General features: G+C 44.5%; 1 protein-coding gene across 1 annotated transcript in view; it reads right to left on the bottom strand.

Annotated features, from left to right (window-relative positions):
- Window positions 1–19294, bottom strand: part of LOC146870357 (C-type mannose receptor 2-like) — a 937589-nt gene that overhangs the window by 381710 nt on the left and 536585 nt on the right. Inside the window, 1 exon segment of the mRNA XM_085640508.1 lies at window positions 13796–13903. Coding sequence (XP_085496634.1) covers window positions 13796–13903 — 108 coding nt within the window.

Raw genomic sequence — 19294 nt, 5'->3', positions numbered from 1 at the left:
TGGTTTTGTACAAGTGAAAAGTCCAGCTAACTATAACACCCCTGAAACCTATGGTTTTTTCAGTGAATTTCTGAGGTTTTTTAAATGCTAATTCCTAACTATAACGTGCCTGAAACCTATGGTTTTTTCTGTGAATTTCAAAGGTTTTTTAAATGCTAATTTCTAACTATGCCTACAGAAATAGGACATGTGAAGAAAGAAAAAAAAATGCACAGAAAGAAACAAAAGAAGTGCAGAAAGAAGCAACAGAAGTCCTCAAATACGAAGATAAGTGCAGGAAGAAGGATAACGTGCAGAAAGAACAAAAAGAAGAGCAGAAAGAAGCCTTGTTGCAAAATCATCCTGTACCCTCAACTTTTTCAGACGGATACTGGTGGTAACTGAGTCTGACTAACCAGTCCTAGAGCCAGTGCTATGTTAAAAGACACTTAGAATACAGTGAAAACACCTACATACACTAGGGAACATTATGCGTTGGGGTCCCCCTGTGATTAGCATGACCTCCTCTGTAAGCCCCTAGTGTATAATAGGGCATGGGGATTAAAACTACCTCTTAAAACAGGCCACAGGGCGTTTTTGCACACGTTAACTCAGGCCCCGTCCCCTCCCTTCACCACTGTGTAAACACGCCCTGTGTCCATTTTTAGTTGGGAGATTAAGTTCATTTGAATCCTGAGGGTCCCTAGGGTCCAACTAGCCCACTAGGTACCTCCAGTAAGTGCCACTGAGCTGCGTTGCAGAGAGGTGTAAAAAGTGGCACGGCCTGGACCACCTCTCTGCAATGCAGCTCAGTGGCGCTTACTGGAAGCACCTGGTGGGCTAGTTAGCCCCCAGGGGCCCTCAGTATTGAAGGGAAATTATATCCCCAATTTAAAACGTGCCATAGTGCGTGTTTGCACACGTCACCTCAGGCCCCGTCCCCTCCCTTCACCACTGTGTAAACGCGCCCTGTGGCTGTTCTAAGTTGAGAGATTAAGTCCCCCTGAATCCTAAGGGTCCCTACGGTCAAACTAGACCACTAGGTACCTCCAGTAAGCGCCACAGAGCTGCGTTGCAGAGAGGTGTAAAAAGGGGCTTGGCCTCAGAACACCTGGCTGCAGCGCAGCTCCCTGGCGCATACTGGAGATGCCTGTTGGGGGCGCGTTTGCAGAGTGCTGCACGGAGGGGGCATGGCCTCCGGCACGATGCCAGTCTTTTATTTATTTTAGTTTTTTAAGAAGGGGGGCTGTTTGGTTCCCCTTCTTATTCTAATTTATTGGCCCTGATGACCCCATCCCCCAGGGCCAGTCTCCTAATTATATTTTTTTGACCCCAATCCCCAGGGCCGGCCACTGTTTTTGATTATTTTTTAAAAATATATATTTATAGACACACCTAGGACATGCTGGACAAACCGTACGTACCTATCACCATGACGATTTGCGTGATATTCATTAAAAGGCGACTATGCATGCAATGAATCCACGTGGAATGTATTTACACCACTAGTGAAGCTCTGACATGTCTGATGCCCTACCGTGCCTAATCCTGGTAGACACCCTTGTCGTTTATTTATACAAACATGGGTAGCTATTGACGGGCACATTTAATACACATGCACACCAAGCCATTCAAAGGGGATTCGACAAAAATTCGACCAAAACTATGCAAGAAACCCCCCTCACGGTTAATAAAACACACATCCACTGCCGGATGTGTAATACTTTTTATTTTACTCTCTGGAAAGGGGACGAACATCACTTGAGAGTCACAGCGTGCTCCTGACAGAGCCCAATGCTGTGTTACACCCACCATTGCCTGCCGAGTGCCACACACCTCTGTGTTGTATTCCACTAGCTAGTGCATATGCTATGACACTCTCTAGCCCATGTGCACTGTAACACCACCCCGTGAATATGTCATGCCACACTTGTCTTCGCACGGGTTATATTGCCCCATCTAACGTGCCTTTCTCGATGCCTATGTTATAACGCACAGTGCTATGCCATACATATTACAATCTGGGATCCATATCTTTGTCACAGTGCATATGCAACGTTACACTCCCCAGCACATATTTTATATTACAACTTTAGAGACTAGTTAGGTTACACAACACTGCCCTGTGCATATTACACTCCAAGGCGCATATCGCATAGCACGCGCTAGTGCCTGTGCTATCTCGCGCTCTCCCATGAATCTGTCATTGCGCACAATGTATTGCATATTATATTTCACGCCCGGTTCATCTTATATCACACTTTTTGGTGCATAGTTTATACCATACACTATATCTAGTTTTCATTTTCAATCGTGCTCTCAGGACTATGTTCTATACAACACTGTGTTCACCTACCCTTTTCACGGGCATTACATTTTGCGATAGGGGGTGGAGGGTCAGGGGGTGTTTCTGCCAAGTGAGCCCGGAGTCACAGTCACAAACGTCCTCTTCTTCCTGAATAAAAGTGAGATTATGCTGCATACTTGTTCATATTTTAAGTAGTTCGCACAGACACAATGTTTTAAAAACAATAAAGTTCCTAATACCCGCCTTCTCTGAACAGTTAGCTTGCTGCCCCATCCCCTTCCTCCCTATCCTCTGTTGTGTGAATCCATGGACTAGCCTCCTCCCTCCTGCCATGCATGGTCTGATGTGCTGCCACTGCCCTCAATTTAGTATGATGTACCAGTCCACTCTTCCTGCCCTCCATTGCCCAATTCTATGCCCCATCATTGACCTCCTGCTTAAACTCTGTGCTTAGCTTGCTGCCCCTATTCTCCTTCCCCCTGCCCTCCGATGTCTTTGTGCATGCCCCTGCTCCATCCTTTTTGCCCACCATGTCCCATGGACCTGCCACTCCTATCTACTCTGAGTGTTCTGTTGAGCTGCCACTCCCCTCCCACCTGCCTAGCATTGTCAGATGACTGTAACCTGTCCCTGCCACCTCCACCCTGCCTGTCCACATGCCATGCCCCTATCCTCTTCCTCCTGTCCTACATGGTCCATTGTACTGCCACACCCTTCTGCCCTCCCTGGTCTGTTGTGCTGCAACTGCTCCTCCTGCCTGCCCCGTGTGGTCTGTTGTGAGGTCCCTTCCCCTGAACTTTCTTGTCTGTGCACAGGTCCTGACCCTTCCTTCTATCCTCCATCGTCCTTTGTGCATGCCCCTCCACCCTCCTTCTTGCCCATCATAGCCATTGTGCTGCCACTAACCCTCCCACTTGCCATGCATGGTCTTCTGTGCTGCCATGGCCCCTCCCACCTTCCCTGTGTGGTCAGTTAGCTGCCCCTGACCCCCTCCCACCTTCCCTCCATGGTCTGTGTGTATGCCATCACAGTCTCACTGTTGCTCTTCATGGTGTGTCTTGCTTCTAGTGCCCATCCTGCCTGACCTCCATGGCTATCTTGCTGCTCCTGCCATGCCCCCTTGCCCCCAGCCCTACTCCCTCCCTCCTGGCTTGTCTGTTCCATTGTAATGCCCCTGATCCGTCCCTCCTGCCCTTTATGGTCTGTTATACTGCAGCTTTCTCTCCTGTCTGTCCATTATGGTCAGCTAGCTACCGTTGCCTCTTGCCCCTCTGTTCTCTGTTGTCCATGTGCATGGTCCTGTCCCCTCCCTCTTGCTTTCTATGGATTGTTGTGCTGCACTCCCGTCCTGCATGCCCTGTGTGGTGTATTGTGCTGCTGCAAACCCTGATGCCTGCCCTGCAGGGTCAGTTTGGTGCACCTCTCCATGTCCCTCCTGTCCTCTGTTATCCAAGTCCATGTCCCTATCCCATTTCCTTCCATGATCCAATGTACCATACTTGCGAACATTTTGAACTTGGTAAGAGGGAGATTTTGAAAAAAAACTGGGGTATTGATTTTCCCCTTTGAGTTACATTGAAAAAGAGGATATTGTAGACAGGAGACAGATCAAATAAAGCCCATTTGAGCTTAAAAACATTGGACATTTCCTGGCTGAATCGGGTCTGTTGGCATGTATGGTTGTACTACCATTGCCTCTTCCTTCTGCCCACAATGGTCTATTACATTGCCACAGCCTTGAAGGAGGGTAGATTTTGTATCACAGGGGGCCCCTGGCCCGTTCTGTCCACACCTGAAGTATGAGACCCTTGTCCTTGCCCTGCCAGCTGCATTTGTAGGCCGTATTAAATTGACCAGCGGGTCCTGTGTTGCTATATAATTATCCTGAGACATCCTTACCACTCAGCCAGCATAAAACCCCTGTGTAGGCCCTTCTGTTCAATATGTAGGCCTCTTTGTTAAATTGACCATAGCTCTGCAATTTTAGTGTATAGCAGTCTGAAGGCAGGTCTGCGAGGCCTTCTGATCCAAACTAGTAGCCCCCACCCTACCCGAGTGCTCCGTGCTCGGTATCAAAGTTCAACATCCCCCTGAAGCTGTCGACATACAGTAGGCTGCATCCTGGACTGGTACTTGCTTCCTGGGCAGGTTTCCCGCTTTTAAGGAAGTGGCAACCGCAGAGCGTCAAGTTAGGAGAACTGAGGAGATTTTATACATGAATATATTGAATTCCCGTACAATACCCATTATTTTCTGCTTGCTCTATGGAACTTACGATAAGCGATTGGCCTGAGAGACTGACCTTTTCACCCAGTCCATTGTCAGCATTAAGTGGGTAAATGACGAAATGTCTGGTAAAATCTGCAGACGAAGCTTTTGGGTAGCATACGTAGGTAGATGTAGCGTGCAAAGGAGCCCACAAAATGATATAAAAAGGGAGCACCCACAGATATCGACGGACTACCTCGCCGTCTGTATGTAGGTTAACAGGCAGTGCTGGTTTTCCCCAAGAGCTGGGAGCTCTTGTCTTCCTTTGCTTAAAATGTCTTGCTCTGCTTTGCTTGAAGTATCTTATTCTATTTTACCTATATGAAATGTCATGTTATGTTTAACCATTGTTCTCTTTACTTTTGCATTTAAAAGATTTTGTATTGTAATTGCAGGAATGCTTGCTCTAAGAGTAAACGTGAGTGTTCCTAGGTAACATTTTCCTTGGTGTAACTTGTTTCTCATGATGCATTTATAGATGTGTTTTCTCTCTCTCTCTGTCAGTACATTAATTGAGATACAGAGAATATTATGACAGCTGTATGATTATCTGGATTCTGTATTTTGTACTTTATGTCTCTATTCTGCAGTTTCTTTGAAGTTGCATCTTCTCATTAAACTGCCATTGTATTCTGCCTCCAATTCCATGTCTCATATGTCTGTTTTCTTCATTTTTGGAGCAAGCGTTCCTAGGCACCCCGGCTCAAATTAAGGTGCCCCTTTTGTCCCTGACTCACTCTCCTGCTCAGTTCTGTGGTGGCTCCCGGGGATCTGGGGACCGCCCCTAGCTTCCTTGACCCGTAATAGATCTTCCCTCCAACAGCCTCTCTTGCAAGTCCTGTATTGTTGGTTTGTTGCCCCTGCCCCCCTTTCCACTGCCCTCCATAGTCTGTTGTGCTTCCACGGCCCTTCCTGCCTGCTCAGTGTGGTTAAATTGTTGCCTTTGCACCCTCCTACCTGCCTTCAATTTTCAGAGTCCGTGCCCCTGGCCTCTGCCTCTCAACAGTATCCTAATGAACAACTAGATTGCTAACATTCTATATTTATTACAAAAGTGTGGAACGCCTGACATCATCTTGATGTAATCAAAACTGTAATACCTAGAGCATTTCCTTTAGAAATTACATATATGAGAGGGTCTTATTGGCATCAAAATTATGGTTAGTGCTCTAAAAGACTAAAATAAGGACATATTTTATGAGTTTTCAAATAGCGACAAAGCACTTTTAAATTATTTGTTATCTTTATGTTTTTTTATCCAGTTGACCACTTGATTAAATGTTGCACTTAGGGGAGAGGATGTGGTGTTACTTCCAGAACTGCAGACTTTGCAACTGGGGAACCAGGTTGAAGTTTCTGCTTCAGCTCGACATTCTGTGATTCTGGTCAAATCACTTAGTCTCCCCATGTCTACAACCAAAATGAATTTGTTCTTGTGTGATGTAACCAATGCTCATGTAAAGCACTCCAATACCTGACAAGTCTGCACTATATAACACTGCAAAAACACAAAATAATAAGTGTTTTGCACACTTCTGTCATTGGGCTATATTTGGGCTACATCTGGGTGATTTTGGGCTACATTTGGGCTCTTTTGTCTCCGGTGGCCATCTTGGGAGATTTATTTGTTATGAAGTTTCCTAATTTCCTCATGTAGTGCAGTCTCCTCAGTAGGAAATGCTTTCAGTTTTTTACTTTGATTCCATCATGAAGGTATTCAGATATGTCACACATTTGCCATAAATTCTGAATGTTAGCACTCTAGTTGCTCATTAGATCACTGTAGTAAAACTACTGCACCATGGAAGTCTGCTCCTGGTATTAAAAGTGCATGTTTCAGTCTGCATGTCAGAATTTTTTAATGAAATAGAAGAGGATTTGAGAAGTCACTCAAAATGTGCCCTAATTTTTCTTTCTGCAGCACTAATCATACTTTTTATGGAAAAATGAACCCCCTCATTTTGTTCCTTTTTAAATTAAATGTTTTAAGAGTTACCACTTTAATCCAAGCAAGATGGCTTCAGGTGTGCCATACGTTTATCATAAGTAGGACTGTTAGCGCTCTAGTAGTTCTTTGGAACACTCTGGGAAGCTGCAGTAGAACACAAAGGAATCAACTGACAGTCTCTGCCCTTGTTGGATGTACATGTTTTACTGAGAATGTCAGACTTCATTCTCACATGACTGAGAAAGATAATGTGAATTTACAGAAAATAAGCTCTCAGTTTAGCCTATAGATCACCTTCCAAACCTCTGTGGTAAAAGCATGAGAAAATATTTTTCTCTCAATCATGATATCCCAGCAGAAGGCTTTTTCACATGGTGAAATCACCTTAGAACATACCACAATTCCTAAAATGAGTATGGTACCATCAACAAATGATTTATAATGTAACTAAAGTCTTAAAACCTTCTATTAACTGCAATGCTTTTTAATGAGGTGCTATCATGTATATTGGTCCCAAGATGGCTGCCAACACTTCTTGGATGAAGTGCTGACAGCCAATCAGATCTCAGGATGAGATGTGTGGTTAGGCTCCGCCCACATATATATATGCTTTTAAATGCTATTTTCTCAGGAAATACTGAACAGATTTACACCAGACCTGCAAAAGGCACTTCCTTGACCTTATGGCTACCTCTCTGCCAAATTTCAAGTAATTCTGTTCAGCCGTTCGGGCTGTAGCTGTGTCTAAAGGTCCTATGGAAAAATGCATGGGGAAAACGCGTTTTGGGACCCCCCTTTTTTCTCGGCCCCTGCTTGACGAATCCCCCCGAGACTTTCAGGGTAGGAGCGGAGCGTAGCGCCCCACCTATTTTGAAAATTTCGCGAGGATTCGTCGAACGGCGCCAAAGTTATTCCAAATAGAATGTTGCGGATTTCCTATGGAAACAGGGTCCTAACTATATCTACCTACTGGCGACCGCCAGTAGGTAATATATATATATATACAATTTTTTCCCCATATCACTCAGGGTTAGTTAAGTCTGCAAAACAAACCGTACCGAGGCTCCCTCCCACACGGGCTAATCTGTCCCTGACTTTTTCCACCATCTTACCACGACAACATACTACCGACATTACGTGTCACCATTACCCATGTGACCTTTTATGAGGACGTTTCGAACCTCCCTAACTTCCTTCTGCCTTTATAGAGAGTTAGTGACGACACTGTCACTACTACAAAAAAAAACCCTTCCCCCCCACCTTCCCCCTGTATCATTATTACATTTATAATTTTTATTAAAGAAATTTTTTTTGGGCGTGTAGAACCCCTCACCCAGGACCATGGTATCCCATTTCATTATCAATCCCGTTGTATTTACCTTTCCACGGCATGCCGATATCACTTACAATGATATACAAGTAGCGTTAGTAATGCCGCTTTTTTGTCCCGTTCCATGATGGCCGCCATCCAACACCTAACGCAGATCCCGTCTTGACGTCACAACAACGTGCTAACGCCCACCCGCTCACCTGCACCTATCCCTATGGCCTTATGTCTGTATTTAACGGACACAGCCATTACATTTGCCGTCCAGCAGCCGCGGCTACCGGGTAGGTGTTCCGGAGCACAGAGGAAGAGCGTCAAGTAAGTGCCCCCCATCCTGTTTGATATCTTTACCCATTACTTCCTAACCGGCACTTCTCCTGCCCGTTTAAACTTTATTCTAGCTGACCGGCTTGAACTCCATTGCCTTGTCTCCTTTTTCCTCAGCCGCCTCCACTACCGCACGGCTACGCTGACGAGGTCCATCCTTTAGCAAAGGAGGGTAGGCACTGTGAAGTTTCTTCAAACCATAATGTTTATGTGCACCACTATGCACGATAGATGCCAGTAGTTGTAGTCACGGTTTCATCTACGATATGTTGTAAAAGAATGTCATTCTGCACTATGTTAGCACTTCCTCCAACAGTTAAATATATTGATGTTTTATCGTAAGGCAGCCGATGCACTAACTCGGCACTGCGGTCCCCCGGGGTGATCTGTCTTCGATAGGCTGTTTCCTTCACCAGGTACAGGTATTGACAAAGACGCTGTAAAAGAATGTCATTCCGCACTATTTTAGCACTTCCCTCCACAGTTAAATATTTTTGATCTTTTACCGTAAGGTGGCCCATGCACAAACTCGGCACTACCGTTCCCCCGGGGGGATCTCTCTTCGATGGGCTGTTTCCATCCCCAGGTACAGGCATTGACCAAGACCACGGATGAATGTACGGCGCATGCCAGGGATCCCCTCACCTATCCGTATCACTATGTCCAATTCACACGTGTGCAGATGCTCAGATAGTATCCCCATCGGGGCACTCATAGACACATTTCTGTTGTCTTGCACAGATTTACTATCCTGACCACCTGAGACCATAATAATGATCTTTCATTGTGTTCTTTTTCTCCCCCTCCCCTTTTGTGTTTAAGTCTCCTTCATAGGCCGCATCTAGGGACACGCATAAACGACGTGTTCCTGTCCTATTTTTTCTACAAGATTTCCTAAAATATAGGACTCATGGGATTATAGGGCGTCTTTTCCCGATTCCCATTTTGCACACTCTTTCTTAAGGTCCTGATGAAGCGCTCTTAGATCCATTAGGGACTCATTAAAGCGCGAAACATGTCGACCCCTTGATATATCCACCTTCTTCACTACACGGGTGAGAGAAGAGGGAATGTATTTGTTTAATTTCCCCTCTCACATAGGCAACTGACCTTGCTTCTCCATCCACCGTGATATATCTTAACCAGACTCCAGGGACATCCTCAATAAATTGTTAGTGTCCTTGGGTTCTTTTATATCTCACTCACCACCATCACTTTGTCCCACACACCCCCATGCACAAGTGCGGCAAACTCCTAAAAGATCTCCATCAAAGAGCCCCGTCAAACGGGCCCGTGAGGGACTGCAGCGCCACCCCCACGAGGAGCACCAGCCCGATGATGATGCTATACACCTGAAAGGGTGTGTGAGGGCACCTCTAGATCCACCCAGGAGTACCTTACTCTCTCTCGGCACACTCGAACTTTTTTGGAGACATCTCACACTTCTCTTCAGCCTACCTGGCTGTTTATTCGCATCTCTTTGCCTATAGGAACTGTTACCATCCTACTTTGCTACCGAGTAGGGGCTGTAACCTGTTAGCGATCAATTTGTCTCGGACTCTGTTACTTAGCCTTTCAAGGGCTGGCCCTGTGAAAATGCCCTTCAGATTTTAGGCGAGTCTGCCTTTGCATTATGAGAATTACCTTCTATATAAGATAGACAAATTACCTCAATGGTTGCCATTGTATATGCACTGTATATGCCCAGGTTAGTGTGGGTGTCATGCAACAAGCTGTTCGGGACAATTTGTGTCCAGGTTGCACAACTATGAAAGAGCCTCAAGGCATCACGTCAGATTGAATAGGTTTGAAAAAAGCTCTGTGTGGGATTTCTGGCCTTGACAGGAATGTGAGGGTAAGGGGGCAGCAAATGTCATTAAAGTGTGGGGTCCGAGCAGTCAACATGGAGTCACATCAGCACAGTGGTTCAGGAGGGTAAGGCAGGGGAGCTTTGTATTAGAATTTGAATCCTATGATCAGGAGAACTGTAAGTTGTGGTAGAGCTGGGAACTTTGGCTATCGAGAATAGGAATAAGACATTGATTTCTTTGAGCTGGAGTAGGCCTGTTATATTGAGATTAGAAGTTGTCGGGTAAATAGTGTGATGGTCAATTTAAGATTTAAACATTAAGAATAAATGTGATAGGAAGATGTACACTGCTGAAGCAACTGTTTGCCACGTTAGCAGCAGTGGCCCCAGATAGTCTTCAAGAATGTTGAGGTCTTTTTAAAGGGTTAAAGAGCACATTTTTGTCTGAAGCTACTTTTAAGAAACTGATTTTGTGTGCCTCTGAAAATGTAAAATTGTTGATGTGTTACATCTGGGTTGGTTGGTGGAGTTGTGTCTTGATTATTTGGAGAAGTGATATTACTGAACAAGACTATATTATAGCCAATACTGACATAAGAATGTTAATCTAAAACCTCTGATTTAACAAGAATTATGGTAGCCTTCATTCGGATTCTAGTGAGGAAGCATCAAATGAAGCTGATGGTATAAATAGTGATGACTGTTGGCAGAGCAGGATTACTTTTGCAACAACACATCATCAGTAGGGTAAAACTAACCTGTCTCACGACGGTCTAATCCCAGCTCACGTTCCCTATTAGTGGGTGAACACTCCAACGCTTGGTGAATTCTGATTCACAATGATAGGAAGGGCCGACATCGAAGGATCAAAAAACGTGGGAAATTAAACAAATGTTCTATGCTTGCAGAATGATCGGAAATTTCAGAAATATTATGGAAAGCATGCATTTAATCAGGGGGGTTTGTTCCAAAAAAGACTTCATAAATATTTTTAGTTCCTAAATTAGGCAAAGTTGTTGACCTTCTAACAGCCAAACATTTAAGGGCAAAGAGAGTCTTATTGGTGGCAGAATAGAAAATTTTAAAAGTCTGGAAAACCCAAATGAAACCAAACCCAAATGAGTGTTTGACAGTTTACTTCTATCCAAATCTGAGAAATATAGGTTTCAAAAAGTGTGCGCAGTCAAGAGTGTGTACTATACCACTGTGATAGCCATCTTTTGATTATGTATGGTGATTTTATCATTTGAATAGACCTACAGAGATCTTGATCCCCAGTGTACTGACCCCTGCTACAGTAGCACCAATACTGCAAAGACATCCAGGGTCACATTCACACCTGGAATAAGCAACCCCCATAATAAATAGCACGGACATTCTTCACTGCCGTTTAGATACTCCTTTATTTCCTTCAGGAACAACAATCTGTTAAAATAATTTTTTTAATATGCTCTGGGATACAAAAACGTCATAACCCTTGTGAAGGGCCGCCTTTTTCCTACTTCCCACATGGAGATGCCTTTTAGGCCAAACTCCAAAACAGCACTGAGATGACTTACTTGGATAATATGTTGGCCTCCTGGTGCTCTTCAGGCTTGGTTACTGTAACAGCCTGGACCTTATTCTGCAGGCTTATGCCCTGGCACAATTGTATAATTTTGCAGTCAGACTGTCACAAGTCTATGAAGACTGATAATGTTTCCACTGCCCACCGAGACCTGCACTGGCAGGGGGTCGAACAGAGTTAAAGGGGCTCTAAATGGTGCATAAATCATTCTATGGCTCTTGATCTACGAGGCTCTGAGCATCTCGCTTCTCATAGACCATAGATCCATCCACCCTAAAAAACATTCTTTTTTCAACTCCTACATATTAAAATTGAAGAATCTGATGGGCATGCATGCAAATTCCTTGGACCTGGAATGAGCTCTCAGCTTGTTCATCCCGTTTTGAAAACTATATTATTTTCAGGAAGGCCTTTAACACTTTCCTTTTCTGTTGATTCTAGTCTATTCCAAGACCTTCTCATCAACCTTGAAGTGGTCCTTGTACAAAGAAGCATTTCTGGTGTTTGTGCACTTTACGAATAAATGAAATAATCAACCAGTCAGTCCAAGTCTACCAGTTCTATACCACTATTGTCCTTCACGTAATTCTGCAAGTGAGGCAAAGTGAAGTGCATTCTAAGTTGCCCGACTGTCAACTCTCTGATCTCTGCCTTTGCTACACTGAGTGTACAGCTACCATGACAGTGGGTATGGAGAAACTGGTAAACATGTCTGCTGCAGTCTTACATAGAATGTACAGAAAGAAGTGATACAGGCACCAATGAGTACCATTCAATTTATTGGCACATTCTAAATTTGAACAAATATTTTCAGTCACACAGAAAAAAAACCTCACAATTTGGTATTATTTACAAAGCTTTTACACATCCTGTCCCCTTTCACCATGGCCCCACTTCCTGAAAGACCCTCTCAGTGCAGGAGTGGGGAGGCGGTTGTCTGGCAAGCAGCCATTGTAAGATTAGACTGTCAGTGCTTGATAAAGGCAAGCCCCTCGGAGCTGCTTCTCTTTCCCAGCTCGATGCCAAATTCAGCAGAACGAAGCACGAAACAAAAGCAGTGCAACAGCTGGAAGGAATACAGCCATTTCAGCAACATCTGGCAGAAAGATAAAGAAGGCTAGCCATTGCTGTTCCTGGAACTGGTTACACCAAGCTGTTCTCACAGTAGTAACTACTGTTATTTTCTTTGTTTCAGTTTCCTCCGGTGGCGCTCGCACCACCATAAACATTATCATATGCATCATGTCTAACTAATGAAATGGATCTACATTGCACAAATGTTGGATTGAAGTGGTCTGTTTAGTGGTGTGGCCTACCTAAATGTCCTCATGCACTCAGACCTTGTGAGGTGCTCAAGGATAGAGCTGAAGTCAAAGCTCTGCCCATTGCTAGGTATACCTGCACATGGATAGAACTGCACCCTGGACTTCAAGTGTAGACTCGGCTTGTGGGAAATATCTACAAAAACGCAAATCCGACCGCACCGGAGGGGAGTAGTCACTCTGTAGTAGATGACATAGGACATATGAGTGTGGTGGCAGATCAGTCCAGACCTTCATCCAGTCTGAGGTGCGACTGCTGATCCCAACATAGGGCTTCTGTTGAGGCAGACTGAGGTGGCTTACTTTTCATATATTCTAGCACATATGAGCTATTCAGGTTGTCAAACCTGTGGAAGAGTATTGTAGAAAGTCTACTGGGAGGCAAAGGTCCCCAGTGCCCCTTTGGGTACCTAGATGGGATCTGTGCCTCTGTAGAGTAGAGCAGAGATGATCTATGTAACTACACAGTGGTAAAGATACCCTGCGCACTTGCATTGAGGTAAAGATAACTACAGCCCCTGCACAAAGATAAAGATTCTCAGTGCCCCTTCAAGGAGGTAAAGCCATCTAGTGTCCCCGTATGGCAGTAACAATGCTTACTGCTATTGCATGGAGATAATGATGCACAAATCCCCTGGAGGGAGGTAAATGTGCTCAGTGTCGGTGCAGAAAATGATGATCAGGATCCCGGCAAAGGGTTGAAGATTCTCAGCAAGCCTAAATAGAGGTTGAGATGTTCAGTGTCCCTGCTGGGAGGTAAAGCTCTTTAAGGTGCCTGGAGGGAGTTGCTGATGCAGTTAAAGGAGGCAATCCGTATTCAAGCTGAAAATGTAAACTACTTATTGTTCTTATGTGCAGGAAGTTCCACTCGTGCAATGAAAAACCTAGCATTCTGCCCCTGTGGGGCTGTGGCTCATGTACAATGTGTCATTGACTAACCTTTTGGCAACCGTGTTCTCCCTCCTCGCTCTCCTGCTGGGTCCGGCCCTGTTTTTTGCACATGGAGGGGAATTTTGCATTGCAAGGGCTGTCGTTCCATCTCCCTTCCTGGGTAGGAGCAAAAACACCAAAGAAAGAATACATTACATCAGGATGATAGAGCAGGCCCATCATTGGGAATTACACGTCACACGAGAGACAAGGGGCACAGACTTGCTTTTCCATCAGGTGAAGATGATGGATGGCTCTAGCATTAGATGGTGAATGCACAGCGTTAGAGTGAGTTAGAGTGATAGTGTGGGGGGTTAAAGGATGACTGGGAGTGAAGCTCAACCTTGAGACTCTGGGTACACTCACAATGGGGTGCTTAATGCCCAACATCCAGGTTAGGAAGACTTGACAGTGAGGCCAAAGGGAGGAATATAAGAGAAGATGTAATGAAAGCTTTTACCTCTGCCCCATCTTATTGGGGTCACTCCCATTTTGTGGCTGGCCATGTGTTGGTGTAATGAGCCCAGACTCCAGTGCAAAAATATGTACTTAAATAAACAGATCAATAAAGAATGAATTTGCAACCCTGGCTTATAAACTCAGCACATAGTCCTAACTGGATATCCCTTTCATATCAGACATCATTTGAGAACTCCAATTGAGAGAGCTCTCTAGGCTGCAGCCTCCCTTCCTTTCGCAGTGTGTGACACACATTGATGGCAAGTACGAGTGCATGTAATACCAATCATAAGCTCTTCAGAACCCTAGGTAGAGTAAGTAGGACAAGCTTAAATTATGTCTTGAATTTACAGATGTTATATAGACCATTTGAACTACACACACACACGCACACACACTATAAGCTACACTAGGCCTGGCGGCTTTCACTGAAGCCCCATAACATGAAAGACATCAACAGTGCCAAAGCACATATATAGAAGCAAGTGAACTCCCACTGCCACGTACTTCACATCTGTGAAACGCCACCGCTGAAAAACCCCAAGGGTCACAATTACATACCATCAGCAATCCTAAGGTGCAACTGAGATGTGAAGAAAGAATTCAACTATAGTTTTATGAAATTACTGTGCTAAGTAATGTGTCTGGTAAGGCTTCTGAACAAAAGTGCCATGGCTGTGTCTGAAGTGGTGGGAGGTCTTTTTAGTGCCAGGGTGATAGGGGAGTGATGCGACGACACCCTGTCACGAGTACAGTAGAGAGTCTCGAAAGCATGCTTTTTCCATCACTCTTCGACCATTCTCGAAGGAGAGCCACGCGGATCTTTTCCATACTAGTCCCTTACAATGTATGGATGTATGTGCTCCCTGTGAAAGGGCAGAATGTCATCATTCACCGTAAAGTTGTCCTATGGCTGAAACAGGCTTTCCTACTGCCCCAGGCTGTATGCTTTAGTGGGCGGACAAGAAATGTGAATGACACAACAAACCTCTATATGAAAGTGTATACTTGTGTGTATATGTATATACACACATACACACACACACGCGCGCACACACACACGTGTCATGGAGGACCAATCTCTGTTTACTAAATAAATTAATTGAGCAAGTCCACTGCAGTTTGCGCCTGTTTACATAAGCACAGGAGGAGGGAACAAGTAACGGAGAAGGGCAGAAGACTGACTGTGATTGGCAAACCACCCTCTTGATTTGGATCGCAATGGCGTTCTGCCGCTTCCGGTATTACTATGTATATATGCTTATTAATAATCTGTGATTAGAAATATTCCAAACTGTTCAGGGTGATTGATCTGGGGTGCTGACTGAGCAGTATTGGGACTGCACAACACTTATAACATGTTGAAACATAATGATAGTGTGGCACTAAGTTTCCCACCAGCTGCTAGAAATAAGTTAAATTAAGTTAAAGCCATTTGCTTTGCTATACAATACCATTAGCAAAGCAAATGGCTTTAACTTAATAAAAGGCGAGACCTATTGCATTTTCAATGCCTGTTTTTCTTAGGCACAGGGAGATTAACTGATTTGCCCAGAATCACAGGATATTTGAGCCTCCCGCTACTCTCGAACCTGGTTCCCCGCTTTAGAGTCCGCCGCTCTAGCCATTAAGCCAAACAATCGCTCATAAATTTCAATGCAAGCGGATAAGAGGTGGAATTATGATATACCAAGCAGCCAATCGCGTCAGGTGAGAGAAAAATACTCCTCTGGGTGAAGCCAAAGCACCCTGTATGCAGATCTTAAAGCACTGGTAACAACAATAAGTTTGCACATAGCTACGCTGTCAAGCCAGACAAAAAAACATGCATTATGGAGGCACAGAGTAACAACCATGTGCTCTCTCGGGTTTCCAGGGGATCACTAACAGGTGCAGTGGCTAATAAATCACTGGCCATGTGCGGTTGTCAACAGCCCGGCTCCGGTTCTACCTGCCAGAGCCTCCTTGGATTTGCCATGTGCCAACCAGTTATCATCACTTCATCATCGCCTTAATGGCCTCGGGCAATTAAAGGTACCCAAAGAAATCAGATAATTGGATGGCCTTCAACAGTGATTTAAAGCTTGGCGAATTAGGCTGGGCAGAAACCGAGGCGAGAGGATTAGGCGTTGTCACTGAGCACATTTTCTTTCACAAGCAAAGGTCGGCAATTCCGGTTCAATAGCTATCAGAGAGGCGCGATATTTCGCTGCAGCGTATTCAATAAATGTGCCGTGGTTTAAGAACTTCGGGGCTTATTTACAAGGACGGAAAACGTGACATACGGCAGCGCAAGGGGCTTGTAAATAAGCCCCTTCATTTGTTTTGGACATTTCTATACAGCTCCCCCTCTTTTTTGAATTACAATGTCACTGCACGTGATAAAGAATCAGATTGCGTGGTAAAATTATAAATAAAAAATTGAAAAAACGGTTATAATGTGCTCTCTGACAAAAACCATGATCTCGTTCATCTACTAGGAGTAATCAAAGAGCTGCAAACACTTGCAGGACCCTCCTCTCCAACACATGCATGGATGTTTTTTTACGAGCCATAATCTGAATGCAGAACAATCAAATTTAGCATAAAGAAATGAAACATCTACAGCAGAAACATAAGTGAAGTGCCAGAAGGTGAAATGTGCCCAGGGACGGTGGAAGGGTGTTGGGTGCGCCTGAAAAAAACCTCGTATCTGGGTCGCACAAGATTCCCTGACAAAAATGCAGTTTTTCGAGCCTTTAAGTCGAGTTTAATGTCCCTGAATGGAAGCAACATTGTGCATTTTTTTAAACTAACACTTATTGATGCACTAGCCCTGTTGACACCTCAAGCAGTTCAAACAAGCGCGCGTGGGAGCGTGTGAGCGTGCGGTGGGAGCGTGTGAGGCAGAGAAGAGACGTGATGCGCGTGCCCATCGCCTGTCTGTGCGTGCACATGGTTTGTCTCCCTTCGCGCACCAAACCGACAATAGTCTCGCCAAGGCGAAGCAGCGCATGCACTATGTTCGCTAGGCAAGACCTAAAAAGGATGGTGTCTTTTGAGTACAAATTAGGTGAAGTTGAGGTGAGAATGACTGAGACCAGAAGAAGGGAGCCTCTGTTCAGTTAACGGTTTGTAAAGTAGGAAAACAGCAGAGGAACAGGTTGAGTGCCTGGAGAATTTTTGGTCTCAAGACATACAAATTCTAGGATGAGGTCTACTGGTGTGAATTCACATCTTAAAGCACCACAAACAAGACACAGTACTAATGAGCTTTAGAAGCAGCATATACATAAATACTTATTAAACCACCAGGAAATGACGGCTGATCCACATATGGGCTCTTCTACCCCGACAAAGCTGAAAAATATGACAACACTGCCAACTGTTGGTTCGATGGCTGGCAACAATGACATAAATCTTGATGGCTTCGAACCCCAATTTTCACCGATAGCCAAGTCACTTGGATTCGCCCTGGACAACAGTCTCTCTCCCGCCCCCCAAACCCCCTAGGAAAACATAGTAAAAAAATCAAAGATGCCCGGGGGCCAGCGATTCTAAAGAAAGTCAAACCACTTCTTCCAGAAACAACTTCAGAACTGGTATTTTTGCATTTAGATGGTGGTAATGCCCTGTTCAATTGACTCCCAAGCTTCACACCGGCATCCCTTAAGGACATTTTACATGCCGCAGCACATCTCATAATGGCCTGAAGAAATATGATCATATCACCCCCATTCTGATAGAACACCATTGCCCCCCCCCTTGCCAGCCAGCACCATCTTTCAAACCAACTGCATCATTTACAAAACCATCAAAACCAGCACCCCACATATCTTGCAGACAAGCTTATTATCTCTGTTGGCTCTCAGGACACCTGGAGCCAGGATACCATCAGATCGCAGGATAAAACAAAACAGCAGGCCGTTTCCATCTATGCACCCAGGATCTGGAACAACATCCACATATCCACCAGGACTGCCCCAAAGCAGCTCCAATTTATGAAATAGTGGGAGACTCACCTCTTTAAAGAGCACAACAGCACAATGAATTCACTGTCCACAACCCAGCTTTGTCAAGTATTACCCATTGACATTATGCTTGTCCATGTACAGTGCTCTGGGGCCTTTGGCTAGGTTTGTGCTGTAGAAGTACACATATATTACCTACTGGCGGTCGCCAGGAGGTAGTTATAGTTAGGACCTATTATCCATAGGAAATCCGCAACATTCTATTTGAAATAACTTTGGCGTCGGTTGACGAATCTTCGCGAAATTTTCAAAACTGGTGGGGCGCTCCAGTCCACTCCTATCATGAAAGTCTCGGGTGATTCGTCAAGCAGGGGCCGAGAAAAAAGGGCGTCCCAAAACATGTTTTCCCCATGCAATTTTCCAGAGGAACCGTTAATCGCAGCTGCAGCCCGAACTGCTGAACGGAATTACACGAAATTTGGCAAAGAGGTAGCCCTTGGTTCACACTCGTGCCTTTTGGTTAAATGGTGTAAATCTGTTTAGTAGTTGATGAGAAAATCAAAAGTAAAATCATAGATATATCTGGGCGGAGCCTAACCACACATCTCATCGTGAGATCTGATTGGCTGTCAGCACTTCATCCAAGAAGTGTTGGCAGCCATCTTGGGACCAATATAAATGATAGTGCTGGAGTGGGTAGTCCAAAAATTTTGTATACCCCCCACCATTATGCATGTTTACATTAATCCGAATAATCAATTAATTGTAATATTATTAATTTGTTTTAAGTGATAACTCACCAACTATATTAACAAAGAATTACACGTGGGAATTGCATCTTGCATGGCTATATTAATAGTAAACTAACTTGAGTACGCATATTAATAGTAGAAAACTAGAATATTGCATGTTATATGTTGCTTTGGTGATGTATTTGTGATTTGTGCTTTATTCAGTGAGTATAAACCGCTCTGAGTGTTCTTCTGCTAGATAAATACACACACATATGGGTATTAGCAAGGGGATAACATTTTATTAGCCATTTCTATGTTTTAATTACGTTTTTGTGTTTCTTTTGCTTAAGTTGACCATTTCGGCC

The sequence above is a fragment of the Triturus cristatus genome, chromosome 1_1 (assembly GCF_964204655.1).
Source record: "Triturus cristatus chromosome 1_1, aTriCri1.1, whole genome shotgun sequence".
Classification (NCBI taxonomy): domain Eukaryota; kingdom Metazoa; phylum Chordata; class Amphibia; order Caudata; family Salamandridae; genus Triturus; species Triturus cristatus.
The sequence above is the reverse complement of the archived record's forward strand: the minus strand, read 5'-3'. Positions and strand labels throughout refer to the sequence as shown.